Source organism: Belonocnema kinseyi, chromosome 8, assembly GCF_010883055.1.
Source record: "Belonocnema kinseyi isolate 2016_QV_RU_SX_M_011 chromosome 8, B_treatae_v1, whole genome shotgun sequence".
NCBI lineage: Eukaryota > Metazoa > Arthropoda > Insecta > Hymenoptera > Cynipidae > Belonocnema > Belonocnema kinseyi.
The window spans coordinates 94,125,370-94,145,986 of NC_046664.1; the positions used below are offsets into that span (position 1 = coordinate 94,125,370).

General features: G+C 28.2%; 2 protein-coding genes across 3 annotated transcripts in view; both read right to left on the reverse strand.

The window, feature by feature from the left end:
* Positions 1-13,294, reverse strand: part of LOC117178174 (ATP-dependent RNA helicase me31b) — a 20,806-nt gene extending 7,512 nt beyond the window's left edge. The window contains exons 1-7 of one of the 2 annotated variants that reach the window (XM_033369462.1): positions 12,973-13,294; positions 9,518-9,686; positions 7,607-7,813; positions 7,170-7,341; positions 6,927-7,077; positions 6,615-6,810; positions 6,327-6,497 (exon numbers count right to left, since the gene is read on the reverse strand). In XM_033369462.1, the coding sequence (XP_033225353.1) occupies positions 6,327-6,497; positions 6,615-6,810; positions 6,927-7,077; positions 7,170-7,341; positions 7,607-7,813; positions 9,518-9,658 (1,038 nt within the window). In that variant the 5' untranslated portion in view covers positions 9,659-9,686; positions 12,973-13,294. Of the gene's footprint in view, positions 1-6,326; positions 6,498-6,614; positions 6,811-6,926; positions 7,078-7,169; positions 7,342-7,606; positions 7,814-9,517; positions 9,687-12,972 lie in introns of those variants that run through there. The other variant, XM_033369463.1, reaches the window with a different exon arrangement.
* Positions 13,295-16,500: 3,206 nt separating this feature from the next.
* Positions 16,501-19,890, reverse strand: LOC117178176 (zinc finger and SCAN domain-containing protein 2-like). Its single transcript, XM_033369464.1, has 3 exons — positions 19,763-19,890; positions 18,550-19,201; positions 16,501-16,673 (listed from the first exon to the last, which is right to left on the reverse strand). The coding sequence occupies exons 1-3, from the start codon at positions 19,821-19,823 to the stop codon at positions 16,514-16,516; spliced, it is 873 nt and encodes a 290-aa protein (XP_033225355.1). The 5' UTR covers positions 19,824-19,890; the 3' UTR covers positions 16,501-16,513.
* Between the last annotated feature and the right edge of the window lie 727 nt (positions 19,891-20,617).

Sequence of the window (20,617 nt, forward strand, 5' to 3'; positions counted from 1 at the left end):
ATATTTACAAATAGTCTTATTATCGGTAAAAAAATTTTTTTTATAAAAATGCTTCACATTCTTATACGAATGACATTTAATAACAAAAATAATTTAAGAGTTTATAATAACCACTGTGATAAACAATTATTTTGGCAAAATATTAAAATTTGAGATTTTTTAAATAATAATTTCATTCAATGGGCAGAACCGACTTCAGGTATTCCTTAGAATAAGAAATATTCAATAATGTTAGGTAAAATATAACAATTTAAATTTTTCTAAACAAATTAGATAAACAGATTGGAAATTTTGGCCCTTTGGCATGGAAATTTTTTGTTAGCACTGCAAATGTTTTAAGTTATTGGACGAATGACTGCTAGTCACCAACGTATTAGAAAAGTTAACAATAACCACTTTTATTAACAATTCTTGTAACAAAATATTTAAACTTAAAGTTTTATCAAATTTAAATTTTCTTTGACGGCCAAGTCGGTGGGTTACTGTCAAAAGATTTTGTATTGAGTGAATCTTAACATGCAGTGTTATGATTCATTTGCAATTTATTAAAATTGAAAACCCAACTTTTTCCAAGTGAAACTGCCAAGATTTAGAAATTGTTTATGTAAATTCTTTTAAGCATGTAAGTTGTTATATTCTACTAAATGTTATCAAAGATATATTTTTTAAAGAATATCCGGAGCCATTGTAGCAACTAAAGAAAATAAAAATTTGGATAAAACCTTACCTTTGAATATTTTGTCACAAAAATTATTTATAACAATAGTTATTGTTAACTTCTCAAATATTTTGGTGACTAGCAGTCATTCGTCTAACAGTTTAAAACATTTTCAGTGCAGAAAAAAATTTTTATGCGAAGGGACCAAAATTTTGAACTTGTTCATGTTATTTGTTTACAAAAATTTAAATTGTTATATTTTATCAAATATTATTAAATATTTATTATTTTAAGGATTACCTGAAGTCGTTCTGGCCATTGAAGGAAATTATAATTTGAAAAATCTCACATTCCAATATTTTGCCACAAAAATTGTTTATCACAGTGGCTTTTATAAACTTTTAAAGTATTTTTGTTATTAAATGTCATTCCTACATTAATGTGAAGCATTTTTAGCAAAGATTTTTTACCGATATTAAGATTATTGGTTAATTTGTTCATAAAATTGGTTTCTAACAAATAAATGGATTAATAAACACATTATTTGTATTCTATGAATTTCTAAACATTTATTTAAGACAATATAAAGTTTTCCTGATCAGTTATTAAAGCGTAAAAAATTGTTATAAAAAAAATTTAGTTTTTCCATGCTTTGAGTGGAAAAATTATTAATAAAAAATAGAGGAGACAAAAGATCTATACAATTTAATAACCTTTAATTTAAAACAAAAAATTTAAAATCGCAAAAAATTGAAGGCTCGGAACATTTTTGAGTGACAAATGTGCATTTCCTTCAATTGTGGGTCATGAGTATAGTACGTTTGTTTATAGAGTTTAATAGCTTATAGTCTGTTTATTGTAGAAATGAGGTTTGCAATAATATAATTAACAATTTAATTCAAAATCTCCTTTAAATTTAAATTTTTAAATAAAATTATTAGGGGTTGTATGCAGCGAGAAAAAAGCTTTCAAGATTAAGCAATAAATAAATTATTGGACTACATAAATGTATATATGACGTTCGGTTCAATTTAATTAAATATATACATTATATTGAATAATAATATATCCATTTTCTCATTTATCAGTTATGTCTATGACTTTTTACCGAATTATTCCCCCAAAACATTTTAATTCAAATTAATATTACTGTTTAAAAATATTTCTCTCAAAACTTGAAATTGTTAAGATTTTAAAGGTACAAAGATTCTTTACTTTGCAACTCAAGTTGTGTTCTTACATATTTTAATTATTATTATATTTATACTGGATATAAGTGATATATATTTGTGTTTTAAATAATTTTTTTATTAGCTAAGTTAATAATTTTAACAATAAATATATTTTTTTTAACTAGAACAAATAATAAAATCAATAATATCAGCAAAATAAATCGTATAAGTATGAAGTTCGAACTGCTTTCAAAATGTATCTTAAAATTAAATTTTATTCGTATTAAACTACATATTTTTATGACTTTTTCTTTTTTTAAATAATTAGTAATAGTTACTTTTATTTTTTCATATATATATTTTTTTTTGTTTATTTTCAAACAGCATCAAGTTTTTAATTATTTTTGCTATTTCTTAATGCAATTCAATGAAAAAGACAGACTTAGTGTCGGTAGCGCCATCTGTTGGATTAGTTTGACCCACAACTCCCCCCCTGGATCGTAAGAAGGGCGATGCATAGGACTGCTTCCAAACTACACAATATTTTTGGCCGAAAACTTTGGACTTACAAATAAACATAGAAACTAATCTCCCGGAACTGACCTTGTTTGTAGGCAATCAAAAAAGTATATTTCATAAATAATTTCCAGATTATCAGCAAGACAGAGATGAAAAACGACGTAACCTCAAAATAATGCATATGCATAAAATTTTTATTTAGCAGAATAAATTTTTTTGTTATTATCCCTCAAAAAAGAGTCCGGGGACGTCCGTTATGACATTTTATAGCATCTCCGAATTCAGTTTCAAAAAATTTTAATTTTTATGGAAAAAAGAAGGTGTAACTGTAAGTATCACATGCCCTTAATCTGTCACAAAACTCTGTAAACATTTCTAAAAATTTTCAGCTCTGAATTCCATGAAATTTAGAAGATACAGCTAGAAATGCAGAGTATTGAAACCCGTTCTATATAAATCAGTTGTGTGCAACTTTAATTGTTTTTCATAATTAAGGGCATGTGATACTTACAGTTTCCCCGGCTTTTTTTACAAAAATGAAAATTTTTTAAAACTGAATTCGGAGATGCTATAAAATGTCATAATGGACGTCCTCGGACTCTTTTTTGAGGGATAATAACAAAAAAAATTATTGCAATAAATAAAAATTTTATGCATATGCATTATTTTGAGGTTACGTCGTTTCTCATCTCTGCCTTTCCGATAATCTAGAAATTATTTATGAAATAAACTTTTTTGATTGGCTGCAAACAAGGTTAGTTCCGGGAGATTAGTTACTATGTTTATTTGTAAGTACAAAGTTTTCAGCCAAAAATATTGTGTAGTTTGGAAGTAACGCTCGGTTGAATTGTCACACACATAACCTCGAAATATATACGCACGTTGTTAGCAATATCAAAAATGATTTGATAAAAAGAACACACACACAAAAAAAGTGTGTGGGGACGTCCGTTAGCATGTTCGCTATCATGTCCCATATTTTTAGGACAAAATATTTATTATTCTAGAAAAAAAGCCGGGGGAACCTAAAACTGGTAAAATCGACAATTTTCTAAGTATCACATGCCCTTAAAACAAAAAAATTATTAAAATTTCATTTTTGGGTTCAAAACGTGAAAAAGTAAATTTATTTTTGGTTTCCACTGTGTAATTGAGGTTTATAGAGTGAAAAAGCATATAAATTTAAAAAAAAACGGTTTCAGTTGAGAATTACGGACGCTATCGTGTACACAATCTGACCAATTCATCAGCGACACGCTTCAGTTCACTTTGGACCACTCCGTCATTTTCTAACTTTCAAGTTTTTTATTAATACACACACCAGGAGACCCCCTTCGGACTTTCTTGGGTTATTGCATACTTAATGAATGTTATGAATAATATTTTTGCTTAAGACATTTTTTAAATTGTTTATTACACTATTATTAAACGTGCAATTCTGAAAGGTTGAGAAACTTCTAGTTTCTTAAACTCTCTTACATAATTTTTTCGAACAATTATTATTTGCTTAAACAATTTGTTTAATTGAATTATGAAAAGTTTCTTTGCTTTTGTGGGCTTAATAAGGCAGTTAGTTTGTGTATTCATAATGTCTTTAACCAGAAATATTACTCCCAGTTTAGGAAAATACTAAAATTTCGTATGGTGGGAAAAAATGTAAATTGTTTAAAAAACCAGATTAAAAATATATAAATCATTTAAACAATTAAAAAATACAAAATAACAAATTAAAAAATATATATAATTGTTTAACTACTTTTCAATTAGTTAAAAAATACTTGCGAACGTGTCACTTATTGCGGGTGATGAAACTGTGATACGCCGCCTGGTGACAAAAATCCGAACTACAAAGAATGGGTACGATTTTAAAGATTAATTTTAATTTGTACATAAAAGTGATATAACGATTTTTTGTTTAGTTTAAGGTATTTATTGAATAATGAAAATAAGGATTGATCGGAAACGAAGAGTTTTCTATGGAATTTACATATTATACAGTGGAAAAAACACATCTTTTGACAGAAATATGTTTGTGAAAAAACAATTATTGTACTATTTATCGTGACTTTTAACAGAATATAAACTTAAATGGACTTATTTTGAAGAAAAAATGAATTCAGAGTAAATTTTTAATAATTTATACATAAAATATTTACGATTAAAATATCTGATCTAAAAGTTAGATTAGAATTCGTATTTAAATTCCAATTGTCTATTATTTGCATTCTTTGCATAATCTGAATAAAATTTTCCGCTAAATACATTACTCTAAGTTTATTAAAGCTTAAAATGCATTGAGACTTACATGAAATAGTGAAATAATTGTTGCTTTTTTTCTATAAAACCTATTTGACAAAAACGTGTTTTTTTCACTGTATAAGATGGAAATTCTATCTAAAACTATTTGTTTTTAGTATTCAATTATTGCTTTTAAACTTCACAATACAATCATAAAGACACTTTTATGCCAAAATTAAAATACATCTTAAAAATTGTACCTAATTTTTCTAGTTCCAGTTTTCGGCACCAGGTGACGAACCAATGTAGAAGCTGAAATTCAACTTGTATGAACTTAACAAAATCAATTTTTCCCCCTTTTTTCGAAATGAGCTTTTCTCATTTGAAATCGCATGCTAACTTAAAAAGCCCGGGGAACAATTTGAACAAACAAACCAAAACTAAATTCCTCTCTCCGAGATACAAAATGGGCCTTGCCCTCTATATTGAACAAAATTATGCAATATATATATATTGATATATTGAAAAAAATTATGCAATGCATTTTTGGACCACCCTAACTAATACTTCGGGAATAGTTTAAAGTGAAGCTTTCAAAACGGTACAATTTTAAATCCATTGGAAATCAAAAATATTCTTCTAAGCAAAAAAATTATTATTTTAACATATCATGTAATTTTAATAATGCATTTTAATATAGGCTTAAATGAACTTTACTCAATGTACATAGCGAAACATGTGATCCAAATTCTGCAAAAAATATGATTAATGGACCCTACTTATTTTCAGAATTTTATAATAGAAAATAGAAATTACATTCAATCATATTAAATAAAAAACAAGGAAATTGGCATTACGATTACTGGGAAGTTTTCCTTATTTGAAAAACCTGCCGTTCTGTTATTGCACAAAGCATATTTACATTTTTTATTCCCTAAAGGTCTAGACTTGTCAAATTTTGTACTCTTAGAATTAGCAAATGAACCGTACAGATAATTCTTGAAATCGGTATCATTAAAAGGAATAAAGTTTTGATAAAAAAAAGACGCAAAAAGGTCCAAATTCTCGATCTAGGATGTTTTAGAGAATTTTCGAGTGGTGAATCACTCTTGACATTTTTTGCACACAACAGCGATATCTTAAAACCTGCCGTACACTCAGAAATCTAGTGGTAAAACCCTCGGGAATTTTGAAAACTTGAGAAGCAAAGACGTATATGTACTTAAAAATGAGAGAACGGTATCTTGAACCCTGCAAGTTACATGTTTACAATTTTTAACTTTTCAAGCACAATAATTAAAAAAGGTTTATAGATTAAAGTTTTCAAAGTCAAGTCTTAAAAATAAATCTTTTTTAAATGAAAGGCTTTAGATATTTAAACGAATGGAGGGTTTTAATGCTAATTAATTTTTAATCTTAATATGTACCAAATTCAACCTTTGATTTAAAAACGACAGTATTTTAAATGTAGGTCAATAAATATGATAGAATTAAAACATGACGCATTTTAAAATTATAAATTATAATAAAGTTTTCTTACAAATGGAAAATATTATTCTTGAAGTTCTGATACAAAATTCGAAATCTTTTTTTAACCCCCAAAACACAAATGATACATTTTTCAGGTTTGCTCCGCCTAACATCAATTATATATTCCCTCTTTTCAGGATCTAACCTATGAACAGACACCCCACTTTATCAGAAAATAATTTTCATTACGAAACAATGATTCCACTTACCAGATTTCGGCAAAGCCCTGCGCGAAAATCATGAAATACACGGTTCCGATGAGCCTGGGCCATTTTCGCGTGAATGTAATAACAACAATATCCTAGATCTGTAATTTTCTTTGCCAGTAGTTCCACGCGCTGTGTCGTATTGCAGAATATTATGCTCTGGTTGATTTGTAACTGAAACAACACAAAATAATTCAAAATTAAACCCCCCAAGCATAATATCAGTTATAATTTGAATTGAAAAAAAGGAAAATGATGAACTAATGAAATTAGAAAAATAAAAATACAAACCTTGGAAAATAGCGTGTTAAGGCAGTGAACTTTCTGGCGTTCCTGTACAAAAGCGTAGTATTGTGTCACTCCCTTTAAAGTCAGCTCTTCCATCAGATTGATCTCGTACGGATCTTTCAAGTGCTTCTCCATAAACTGCTTCACTGTCAGAGGAAAAGTGGCTGAATACAGCAAAATCTGGCGTCTCTGAGGTAATCTGAAAACCAAAAGAAAGAAAATTGTGCAATCATCGAGAATCATTCAAATTATTCAATTAAATTCCGACTAGAAAAAATCATTTCAAGTATAGAAATGTGTTCAAGTTGAACGCACCTGGAAATCACATGATCTAACATTCCTTTAAAGTCTTGAGACAGAAGTTTATCAGCTTCGTCTAACACGAGGATCCTGCAGTGATCCATATTGGCAACGTTCTGGTCGATGAGATCAAGAATTCTACCTGGGGTGGCTATGATAACTTGCACTGTAAAAGAAGAAAAGAAAACAAAATAATAAAATATAGTTCGAAAAATAATATTCCGACTCTCATGAGGTTTTCTCAAGGTAATAGCATACCTTTCTGATAAATCCTCATGATATCGTCGCGCAAGTTAGTTCCACCAGTGGTAACCATCACTTTAACATCCATGTGCTTTGCAAGCTCGATCAATATTTGTGAAGTCTGTAATGCCAACTCTCTGGTGGGCACAATCACTAACGCTTGTATCACGTCTTTCCTTGGGTCAACCTGTAAAAGAAGGGACTTTAATTTCAAAATTTACACAACACTATTAGTAATTCTGTGAGAAGTGAAATAAAGAAAAAACAATTCACGCTTGCAACTTCAACATCTGAATGCAAAAAGTTCAATCAAGAAATCGGAGAAAGTTTACAAATAATAAAGATATATTAAATTCATTCTTGAACAGTATGATTATGAGATTTAAATCTTTAAAAAAAGGCAGTGGAAAGCACAGATCCATTTAAGAAATAATGCAACTATTTTTCCTCACCTGTTCCAAAACGGGAATAGAATACGCTCCAGTTTTGCCTGTTCCGTTTTTGGCACGCGCCAAAATGTCTTTGCCGGAGAGTGCAATGGGAATACTGGCTTCTTGAATAGGAGAAGGCTTCTCCCAGCCTTTTTCGAAGATCCCCATCAGCAATTCCCGTTTCAGACAAAACTCCTCGAACTCATTGCCACGTGTGTCGGTAACATCCTGCAACATTTCATTTGTGTTATTAAGACACAAAACTTATTATATCAGAATTTATGGGGGTTTCAAATTTTAAATAACAATTACAAAAATTCGAATTACGCATAAAAGCCCCCTATATTGTGAACGAGGTGGCCACGCAAACTGCAAACCAAATTTTCAGGCTATTAACCAGTTGAGTATTATTAGGCGTTTATATCGACAATTATTTAATACTAATTGCTTTATTATAGAAATTTTGAAAATAATTGTAAAAAATCCAGAACTCCACGGTAAAATATATAATGTATATTATTGTAAAGACGAACCTTCTTCGTTGAAAATTCACTCCAAATAGGGGCATAAATTCTTAAAATAACACTAATATAGGTATCATATTTCTAAGATTTCAAGTCGAGATATCTTGCACTTTCAACAAAATAATTAAATTAAAAAAAAAAAATGAATTTTAAAATAAAAAGTTGAGCCTTCTACATAAAATATCAAGCGTCCTAGAAAATATTTGACTTTTTTACGAAAAAAAAATATGAATTTCCAACAAACAAGTTAATTTACAACCACGAAACGTGAATTATCCAACAAATAGTTGCATTTTCAACTGAATATGTTAACTTTTAACCAAACAGTTTATTGAAAGTTCAATTACATAAATGTAGTTAACATTTCCCTGAGATTTTAAGTCAAATTTTTGTTGCATTTTCAACAAAATAGTGGAACTAAAAAAATGTAACCCGAAAAGATGAATTTTTTTATTTTAATTATTTTTTAATCCAAAAGAATGTATTTTCTATCTGACAAGACGAACGTTCAACAATACAGTTGATTATTTGACAAAAAGTATACTTATTAACAAAATAATGACATTTTCTATTAAAAACTAGATTTTTTAAATCAAAAAATGATTATTTCTGCCCCAAAAACACGATAGTAAACTTTTCAATTAGGAATTAGCTTTCAACCATAAAAGATAACTTTTTAAAAAAATAATTCCATTTTTAAGCAATTATTAGAATTTGTAACCAAAAATATAATAATAGAATTTTCAACTAAATAAGATGAGTTCTTTATCAAAATACGAATGTTCAACCAAAAATTGAATTTTCGACCGAAAGAGATAAATCTTGAACCAAAAATATAGGAATAGACGTTTTAATTAAAAGTAATTAAATTTTAAACAAAATTTGTTGGATTTTCTTATTGGCTTCTTTTCAGTTCTGATTTAGGCGAGAAACGGGGGAATTGTCTTTAAAACAATGGTAAGACTATGAAACCTGTGATTTAATAAATTGCACTAAAAATGCTGGGCAGGGAAGCAATTGATGTTATTGTAGATATTAATTGGGTTCTTTCTTCGCAGAACTGTCGATATATTCACCTTTTTTCATGATTCAGGACCTAAAATATAGATTTTACTTTTTTTATCGGAAATCACACCTCCATCTATGCTCTATTTGATGACATTATACTTGTACGTTTCATACGTTTCCGCTCCATATTTTATTTGTAAAAAAATTTTTTAGGTTCAAAAAAGTATTCATTGAACTGACAAAGTGAGGTCGGTAATATAGGTATTTGGCTGTGCCACATGCCCTTAAACAAATTTTTTGGTTTTAATTCTACAAGGGTGAGGCCTGACCAAATACAACATTGAAATAAAAATAGTTTAAAAGAATCAGACAAGGACAATCTTTTTCCCAAGCCACTTACACTAGTTTTCATTCGTATATCCTTCGGTGGGATTTTCAGCTTGGCTTTCCAACCCACATCATCCATTTTTGCTAGATCTGTTTTTGGACCCAAACCAGAATTCAGCATGTGATTGGAATTTATATGTGTTTCGGTCATCATCTTGGAAGCTGTGCTATACTCCTACGTCCTGCAAAAACACAAGAAACCGAGTACTTTAATCTCTCGTGTTTCCTTTGTTCTAAATATAGTATAAATTTAGTAAGTATTTGGACAATCGCTCTGTATCACAAATACTTCTTTATTGAACATATATTAAATTTTGTGCAATATTATCATTTTAAACTGCATACTTATCTACACCGAATGGCTCTTCCAATCGTCTTTTTAACTCATTAATACTGATCAAAAATAGTTTTTCATTTATATAAGAAATATGTTGATCAAAAATAAATAAGGGAGCGTTCAATTTGCACGATTAAAGGGTTTGTTTGTGGCACCGGGAGAAGCGAGTTTATCGATTAAGTTACGCTAAATACATTTAATGCTTCTTGGTTAGTTAATCATAACCATCAGATTTTAAATGTTTTAATCGCAAAGTATTCGATCTAGAACTTTTTTCACTTAATATCGCTGATGTTGAATTTAAAATGGTTAAAATTTAAAATCGAATATTGCAGAATTTCAATGGATTCATTGGTAATTTGAAAATAATATTAATTTTAATTTTTTAACTAATTTTACAAACTAATAATAATCATTTGATATTGACGTTCGGGTAATCAAGGTAGCCGTTTTAATTGAGAAAATTCCCGGTTCGCATAACTATTTTCATGGTCATTGAAGTTTTAAAAATTCAAAATTTTAAATCTGCAATATTTTTCATTTGAATTAATCAAAACTGATCTTGTAAATTAAAGCAATCAAAGTGGAATTCTTTTAATTCCAAAATTTTAATTAAAGATTTAAAAAGTTATACCAATAATTTACTCACTTTAAATGGAAGCTTTTAACAATGATTTCAAAGATTTTTAGTTTAGAAATATAAAACTACCCAATAATTGTCAGTGCTCCAAATTGTCAATGAAGCAATCAATTTATAAATATTCAAAATTTACATTTTGGAAACAGTTCAATTTTTAACGCTAAATTATGTAAATTGTCTAATTGTGAATAGATTTTCATTACTGAAGTTGTTTTACATCTTAAACTTTAAAAATTAAACGTAGAAGTAATCCCTTTTTATTATGAAAGAACATAAAAAACCTTAAGAGAATTCAGAAAAATTTCCAGTTTCAGGTTATATTCATGTTTTTCACAGGAAATCGGGTATTTTAAACAACAATAATTACATTTTAAATGCTCACAATTCTTCAAATAAGTTTAGGTTACTTTAGCATTTTACAACAAAAAGGGGTATTCTCAAACAAAAGTCATTATAATTTGAACCAGATTAATAAGCCTTTAACTTAAGGAGTTTTGTTTAAAAGACCAACAACAACAATAATAATAATACTTAGTATGTCAAAATGCACCTATTGTATATCGCGCTTAGCATTCGGTAAAGTGTTTATCTCGCGCTATGCGATCGGTCACCTCACTTTCTCCACGTTTTTGCATAGGACTTTTAAAATTAAAAGTTAAACCATCGACAACTGAAATTTAGTGATTGTGAATTTTCATTTGTTAATTTGTTAAATATGGATTTGCAATCTGTCAAGAAGTTTAGTTTATGATAATGGGTGTCATCTAGCATTGGTATTTTAAAATAAAAAATTATTAGATTTAAATTCAATGTATATGGTTAATAGTGAAATTTACAGACTTGAATAATTTTGGATTTTTTGTTAGTGTTTTTCGTCGAAAAGGGAAACTTTTCTTATAAAATCGCCAGATGTAAAACATATTAATAATTCTTGAACAGTTGTAGGCAACGCTGTCATTTTACATCGAAAATTCGCATTTCTAAAAACAAAATCATGATCATTTCCACAAGATTTAAAACATTTAAATTGTTTGAATTATTAGGGTTTTGTCGAAAATTGACTTAAAATTTTTTTAAATTATAGTTTAATGAAAATTCATTTTTAATAACATATAACTACATTTCAAAGAATATTTACAATATTTAAACAGTAATAGGTTGTTATTATTTTTTGTCGGAAACAGGTATTTTTAAATAAAAAATGAAATGATTTGAGTATCTACATATTGTAAAAAATGCATTATATCATGTGATATGACCTGTCCAGCGGCCACAACATTTTTGCTAATTACCTCAGATATGTATGCAATGTTAAATTAAACTTAATGGGAGAAAGCAAGGAAAATATTGGGGAAAAAAATAATTTTAAAAATAAAGGAAAGCACGTAGGCGATATGAAACAATTTCTTATAAAAAAGTCTATTTAAATTTAATCAATTAAACAATCTTCATGCTGTAAAAAAGTATGAAATTTCCATACAAGAAGATTTTTCTGAGTGTCGTAAAATATAGTGAGTCATCACGTTCAGAAATTTAGCAGATAATTTATGAGGGACGTGTTAGAAGCCTAACATATTTCACGATCGTAATTTGAACTTGAAAACAGGTATAAGAATAATAGATGGAGATTACAATAATCCAAGTCAGCCGTTTTTATGTTTTGGTCTCCGATGTAAACATCAAAGTACACAATCAGTGGACTCTAATCTAAAATTTATGACGTCTTTCTTTCTTAAATTAGAATACCTTCCATTAAATACGTCACAAATGCGACAATTTTATTTAAGAAAAAGAGCAAATAAATTCAAGAATTCATGAAAGAAATAATGTTCTCAAGTAATTTTAACGTATAACCGCTACGAAAATTGAAATATTTGATTTAAACTCCATTTATTTCCATTAACACAAGATTCAATCCAAGTTAAAAAAGGAAACAAAGATTTAAAAAAAAATGAAATGGTTTCTAAGCCTTAATTACGTTCAAAAATTTAATTTACATAAACAAGGATACTGCTTAAAAGTTAATTTTTTTGATGTACCACTGGTAGTTTGTGTCCTTCACTTTCATGACTTTTGTTTACATGCTAAATAAATCAATTTTCCTTCACTTGTAATTCAGAAAAATAAGTCAAATTTTCTTGAAATTGGGACACGAACATCTCCGTATGGTGACAAACGACAGATATAAAAAAAAGATAGTGCAAAACTAAAATTTTTATAATGATAAATGATCGAATAACCTATAAATTCGTAAAAAAATACGAAATGGAAGGAAAAGATTGAAAGGGACTCTAAAAAGCTATTCAAAATTTCATAACGTAACAGTGACACAACGAAAGGTACTTGAACAAAATCGCAGATTTCCAAAAGGGGACTTTCTGGATCGAAAGGAAATTTGCAGGGAGAATTCGTGAAGGGAACGAAAGGGAAAAAATTCGAACTAGGAATCTCAAAGGGCGGAAAAAGTACTCGATAAATTGATATTTCTTACCTTGAAACGGATGGATGTCGATGCTGACGGAGCACTCGATTAGGAAACAACAAGCCAAAATGGCCGTTCCAATGTCAAGTCTCTAGAAACTCGCAACACGTAGTGTTTGGTTGAACCTGGTTTAACCCCCGGCGAAAGCACTTTCGGTATTTTTCGTTTGGGAACTCTTCGCGTACTCTCAATTCTGTAATGTCCTATTTTTCAATTGATAATTTGCAACTAACGCACAGCGTCAAATGCGAGAATGTTTGTTAACTCGACGAGGCGGTGAACAAGAATATACACGGCTTGTCTCTTGTGTCGTGGACGAAGAATTCATAAAGACTGGAAACCTCTCCTCCGCCATGATGACCAATGACGACGACGCGATGACCTCCCACCACTTTTGCCACTACATTCGATTGAATTTGAACGGTTTGAAATTGAACCGTTGGGAATTCCAATCGAAAAGAAATTGGAGAAAGAAACAGTACATTGGAACCATTCTCATTAAAAATAATGCTTATAGTGGATTTTAGTGTAATTTATAATTTCTTTTGAAAGCTTTCGGTTGCATTTAAACGAAAATCCTCTTTATTCGCGTTTAGAGGTTATTTAACGATTTTACCGACAGAGTGAGTAATTCAAATGTTGATTTTTCGCATTGTGAATGGGATTTTATTATCGGATTCTTTATTAATGTTCATGTAATACGCCGCATATAGTCTGTTGATTTTTTAAGGTATTTTTAAAGACTTTTTTGGTTTTTCATTACTGGATACTCTAAAATAGTAGAACATAAATGATAAAATTCATGAAATTACTGTTTTCAAATTAAATGTGTTATAAATTTAAAATGTTTTTTTTTTCATATTTAAAGAAATTTAAAATTTTATTTTCTTGACTAATATTTAATTGACCGATTTAATACAATAATTATATTATTTCCTGTGATTGAAAAGTTTATAATTCTATCATTTTCTGAAATTTTAATATTCAGGATTTTTGATATTTTTTTAATTACATTTTTTTAGACTAGAATTTACCATTTTTGCCCGATTTGAGCATTTTAAGAAACAAAGAGTCTCCTTATCCTGAAACTCGAGATGACTAGTCAATAATTTTTATAAGCTTGACTAGTTGTCCGGAATTTTCGGGACGGCTAGTACATCCCCCTTTTTAACTCCCCAATTTTTTGAGGGCGACTAGATATAGCCTTAAAAACATCAAAGTTGATTAAACTTCAAAGAGATTTGTGAGAGCCTGATTTTGTTATTTTTTTCTATTGATTTTTTACTGGAAAACAAATTTGAAATATTTTTAAAAATAAATAATCTCAATTCTTTACAACTGCTTATATTTGTGTAAAACATCTGATAACAGTGAAGACACTCCTCACAAATAATATTTAGCAGTTTCAACATTTAGAATTTTTATATTTTAATATTAATGAATTAATGAGTGAAAGTGCTGGTTTCAAATTCAAAATACTAGGAGATGATTTGTCATTTATTCATAAGAATTGGTAATTGTTTACATAATTTTATAAACGAATGTAGATTTTCGTCAATTTTCAGGCCATGTGATGAGTGGATCATAGTGGCCAGATTCCTACCTTACCGCCACTTTTTTTATTTCCCAACTTATTATCACACGAAACGCCACATCGAGTAGAAAATTTGGGATACTAAGCAAGAAGCACTAAGAATGGTGGGTCTGGTCCTAAATAAATTTGTATAATTATGAAAAAACTTTTTGTTGTAAATAATTTTTTTTTGCTTTTTTCATCATTATTAAAATTTAGGGTTAGACCCACATTTCTTAGTGCTTCTGATTTATTATCCCAAATGTTCAACTCGATGTGGCGCTTTGTGTAAAAATAAGTTTAGAAATAAAAAAAGTGAGGGTAAGGTAGGAATTTGGGTACGTGACCCACTTGTCACATGACCTTAACTTGATAAATTTTAAATTATTTTGAAAAACCCATCGCTTATGATACTTCATTAACAAACAATAATTGATTATTTTACAAACAAATTCACAATTGGACCACTTGTCAACAAGCAGTATTTGTTTTTGTTTTTTATACGAAATCGACTGCCAATGACTCAGAGAGTATCCAACTTATTAGGAGACTTTGTCAGGTAACATAATTTGTTATTTATATTAATAAATTTAATAAAAATACAGATTTTCGTGAATTTTTATCCTGCAGATTTCGTTTTTTTTTTCAACGGTGTAACTCTAAATAACTTGGCAATATTCGACAAATTTTTTTAATGGAAATAGGTCTTTAGAGTGTGAAATGCTCAAGATTAAGATTAATTTTATATATTATTCTTTACAAAATTAGGAATTACTTTAAATTTTTTTAAACGAAAAACTAATAATTGTTTTTACGTGCATGTCGAACCAAAAATTAAAAAGTCAAGTCTCCAAGTATTTTTAATTTTGAAATAGTACTTTCACTCATTAACTTGTCAATATAATAATAAATTTTTTTTGTATAATGTTGTTGCCTACTACATATTATTCGTAAGAAGTGTCTTCACTGATATCATAAGTTTTTACATAAATATTAGTAGTTTCAAAACTGTTGAAAATACTGGAACTGTTTATAAAAGAAAAAATATGTCAACTTTGTTGTTAAGGTAGTTGGCGTGCTAAATACTAGATCTCTGAAAAAATATATTATTTAGAAATGATTTTAAGAATCAAAATAATATTACTGATGATGATATTCCAAATAAAAATATTATTTTCAATGAAAACATTTTAAAATTTACAATTTATAAATAAATATAGGCAGAACGTAATAATTGCGACATCTTCAAGATACTAATCCATTAGTCTTGAAGACGTCGTAATTATTAGGTCCTGCTTATATTTATCTATGAATTAAAATTTTCCCAGGCGTAAAAAGAGAAAAAAATTTCTTCTTAAAAATTAAAATTCACAAAACCTTTTATTTTAAAGTTGTTTTCTCACAATTTAATCTGATCTTACTATCGCTTCTTACCAATTTGTGAAAAATGTTTGAATTTTTAATAAGTGATGGCTCATTTTTTTCAAAGCAAAAATTTTATACAACTCTACTGTATCCGATTTTGAAAGCAAATTTTTCCGTGGCTGAAATCATTGAAATACTTGTTGAAAATAAGTTTTGTCAACAAATAACTGTTTCTAAAGATTTTTCACTTATTTTATAGATATCTCTTGGAAATTGACTTATCTTTCATTTGGAACAAATATTTAAAATGTATCAAAATTGTAAGCTCTGGATTTATTTGTCCGGAAGTTTTTTGTTTACCCCACTGTGTGACGTATTCAGTAGACTGTATTTGGAAATCCTGTTTCTATTTACTAAATTTTATTTCGACTTTATAAACTATTATAATTCCTAGAAATCTTCAAAGTAAGATCAATGTGCGTGTGAGTAAAGACAAAATTATTAAAATCTTACAATAAATGCATTTATTGAAAATGTCTCATGGGTATAAAAATACAAATTAAATCGAGATCTCTTCAACAAATAAAGACCGTTTAGCTTTTACATAAATATTTAATCCGAACCTTTTTTCTGTGCTATTCGATACTTGCGACAAGCTTCTGGACAGTGACGTTCCAAATATCGTCTTTGAGAAAAAGCTTTGAAGCAAACACCACATTTCCATTGCCACTCATGATGATTTCTCGTTCTTTGGTGAGCTCTCAAATTCGATCTGCAAATTTAAAAAAATTAATTTTTTTAAGTCTGCCCTGAATATTGTATATTTATTTATTAGAGAAATATTTATGGTTATTTTTTACAAGAGTATGAAACCGAAACAATAAACCTTGTTACAATTATTATTATTTCAGGGCGGCCGTTTTAATCAAGGGAAAAAATCCCGGACATTTCCTCGTTTTTCCTAGTTCGCAAAAATTTGTCACGGCTTTTGAAATCAAGACCTTTGAACTGTTATAGTTAACATTTTGTCATTCGTTTAAAGTTTAAAGAATTATGTGTAAAAAATATAATTTCACGCTATCATTTTCAATCCTCTTATATGAAGAATGAATCAATACATTTTCAAAATTATATCATTTTAAGCTTACTTTTTTAATCAGAAGTCAAATTATTTTAACTTTAAGTCATTTAAAATAATTAATTATTCAATACATCGAAATTCCATCATTTGACTTACAAATTCAAAGTGGAAGAATTAAAGTTGTAACGTTTGAGTATTAAATTAACACGGAAATTCTAAAGATTCAAGGGTTTTTTTGAACAATTCAATATCAAATTGTACAGTTTTGAATACTTTATTTATTTGATTTCTTATTTTACATGAACAGTTAAACATTTCTAAATATTAAAAAAAAATCTTTTTTAATTGGTATTTTAATAGGTTCTTATATGGAATATTTTATACTGAAAAAATATTTGAATAGGATTTGAAATTGAATAAACTTATGGATCTATTAATCTGAAGTTATTTTAACATTGAAAATAATTTATAAAGTTTCGATCAGACTTTTACATTTGTTTTAATACCAAGTCTTTCGAATCGAACCAGTTTAATTTTTAACGCTAAAATTGGCAAATTTGTAATTTTTCAAGAAATGTAGAATTGTCTTCTATAATCAATTATCGTTCAACATTTAATACTTGAATTATAGTTCAAGTGTATCGATACTTAATTTACATTTATATTTCATCAACTTTAAACGTTTTTACCAGAAATTTGACATTTCAAACTCTTTTAGTTTTTTAATTGTTTAACAAGGCGATGATCAGAGTTAGGACTTTTTTTTAAATCTTATAAATTCCCTATCTGATAATCTATTAGATGCATAATTATTGGAGAAAACAGTATTTGTCAATGGCAACCTGTTTACGCAAAAATTAACTTTATCCCCATTTTTATTATGGATTGAAATATTCACTAAATTGTCATGTGAAACTATGCAAATATAAAATTTGTTACTCTTGTTTTTTTTTTATAAAAAATGCGGGTTTTTCTTCTATTTTCAACAGCTAGAAATTGACGAAAATTCAATATCCAATTTTTTAACAGATAAAAATTCAATTAAATTAAAAACTGAAAACACCAAATTTTCTTCAGTTATTTACAGTTAAAAATTTAAGAAAAAAGTAAAATTAAAAAAATGACATAGTCACATAATTTTATACGATAATTTCATGAATAAACATTTCAATCGAGATTTGTTTTAATTCAATTTTTTCATCAACCGCTCGTCATTGGCAAATGATGTTTTGGAAAATTAATAGCCAACTAATAGACTATCATTATAGAACTTATAAGATTTAAAAGAAATTTCAACTCTGATCATCTCCTTGCAAGTCTTGAAAATTTAATTTTAAAATTCTTTAAATTGAAGACGTGCGCATGAAAATGAAGACCTACAATGGAAAATGTTTAAAGTAAAAGGTTTTAGAATTACGTACGACAAACTGAATGATTTCATAACTGAAAACGTTAACAAGTGTTAACAAACATTAATTTCTTTTTCTCTAAAACTTATAAAAATATAATAAAAGTTAATACAAATTTAATAAAAATGAGAAACAAATTAATGCAGTCAATATCCTACCGATCAGCAAAAGATTTATTGCAAACGGGACACTCAAAAGGTCTTTCTCCAGTGTGAAGTCTCAGATGTCCTTTTAATACCCAAGGACGATCAAAGCTTTTATTACAAAAGGGGCAATAATGCAAAACTTTATTGCGTTTCCAGCTTGGCTGGTCGACTTCATCATCCGTCTTTTCTACAATTTTTTCAGGAGACAAATACGAACCCGGCAAAGATTCTTCAATTTCGTTTTCAATTTCATTATAATTGCCATGATAATTTCCGGAAATATGAACCAATTTTTCGAAACCTTCAAAATTAGCCAAATTTGTAGAAACTTCTGGTGCAGATTTTTTTAATTCTAAAATAGAGGGGAGTTCTATCTCTTCAATAAGTTCAACGCAGCTTCCAGACATTTCTGGATTATGCTGTGATTCCTCAGAATTTGAAGTATCTTCATAATCATTTTTTTGAAGAGATATCAGATTTAATCCTAATTCCTCGGGAACTTCTGTATTCCAGAGCATGTTGCCATTGTCTTTAAAGCCATATCGAGTGACAATTGACAGCTTCGGACAATTCCATAAATTGATTGATTTTGTAAAATTTTCCTTTGGGACTTTTTTTCTTCTTGAGACCGCTGATGGTGGAACCCAAAAGGTTGAATTCGAGGCTAGAATAATTGAATTCGAAAATAAGATTCCAAAAAAAGTAAACCTTTATGCAAAAAAATTGAGAATAAACCTACAACTAATAAAGAAAGATAAATAGGGGGATCAATTCTTTAATCTTAATTGAAATATATAATTTATTAGGAAAAATAATAATTTCCGGAAATTGAGAAACAAAAATTGTTTGTTAAAATACTTTTAATAACTAAAAAGGTTAAGAAGGTATTAAATAAAAAAATAATAAAATAAGATAAGCAGTAAAATTGTCAACGCAATTGAAAATAAAAACTAGTAACTTGATTTTGCAAAGAATATAAAATATTGATTCTAAATTAATGTATCAAAGTTTTCGAAAAATTTAGATCAAATTCGTAAATTTCTTGACTAATTAAACGAAGAATTTTTTTATAGTGCAAATTAAAAAATAATATAAAAATCATATCTAATCGTCATTTTACGAGATTTTATGAGAACAACTGTGTCGAACACTCTGCAATAAGGATAAAAACTTGTCATGTCTAAAAAGATGAGTTGAATATTGAAAAGTATAATACTATAAATACCTTCTTCGTGTCTGTTGGTCCGACTATATCGTGCCAGAGATTTAATTAAACAACGCGGCATTTGTATTTTTATCGAAAGAGCAGGAATATTGACGAAAAAGGAAAACACGGAAATTCACTGAAAAGAAAGCTCTCCTGTATCACTACTGGCTGTTCATGACAGGCATTTGTTTTTCTGTGACGCCAGTAGCGTGGAACAAAAAGGAGTTCTTTTTTAAATCAGAGAAAACCCGTTCTCAACTAAAAAAGAACTCAAGCTCTTTTTTCAATTCTGATAGTAACAAAATGGTCGAGAATAATTTTTAATTGTCGTTTATTGGAAAATAATGATTATTTTTAATGTTTACTGCAAAAAAAATAGTTACTATTTTCAAACTATTCTAGGAGATTCCTTTGTCGTAATTTGATTTAAATTTAGCCATGCAATACTTATCCGATTCCTACTTTACCGATATTTTTTCGCAACAACACCCCTCCTCGAGAAATGAGATATCGAATTGAAAATTTGGAAAATTAAACAAAGTTTGTATGGTCCTAAAATTTTAACATTGCGAGTAAAAATTTTTGAAAAATAATATTCTTTTGGTATTCTAAAAATTAAGGGCTATTAATTAATAATGATAAAGTATAAATTAGTTTCTTAAATATAATTAAATGAGATATCAAGTGGAAAATTTGGCAAATTAAATGAGAAAGGTTTACTAAGAAATTTTTTATGGCCCTTAATTTCAAACATGAAAAATAAAATTTGCACGAAACAAAAATGTTGGTAAAATAGGAATCGCAGTATAAGGTCAGATAATTAGGAAATATGAAAGGTATTTTAAAAAATTAGTTATGCTTTTTCAATTTATA

What these genes read in the sequence shown, in the direction of transcription:
- LOC117178176 (XM_033369464.1), bottom strand. Translation starts at nt 19,823, where the DNA reads ATGCCGCGTTGTTTAATTAAATCTCTGGCACGATATAGTCGGACCAAC. An exon ending in GACCAACAGACACGAAGAAG is followed by an intron (nt 19,202 to 19,762) that starts GTATTTATAGTA and finishes CAATTATTCTAG; the next exon opens with CCTCGAATTCAACCTTTTGG. An exon ending in AATAAATCTTTTGCTGATCG is followed by an intron (nt 16,674 to 18,549) that starts GTAGGATATTGA and finishes TTAAATTTGCAG; the next exon opens with ATCGAATTTGAGAGCTCACC.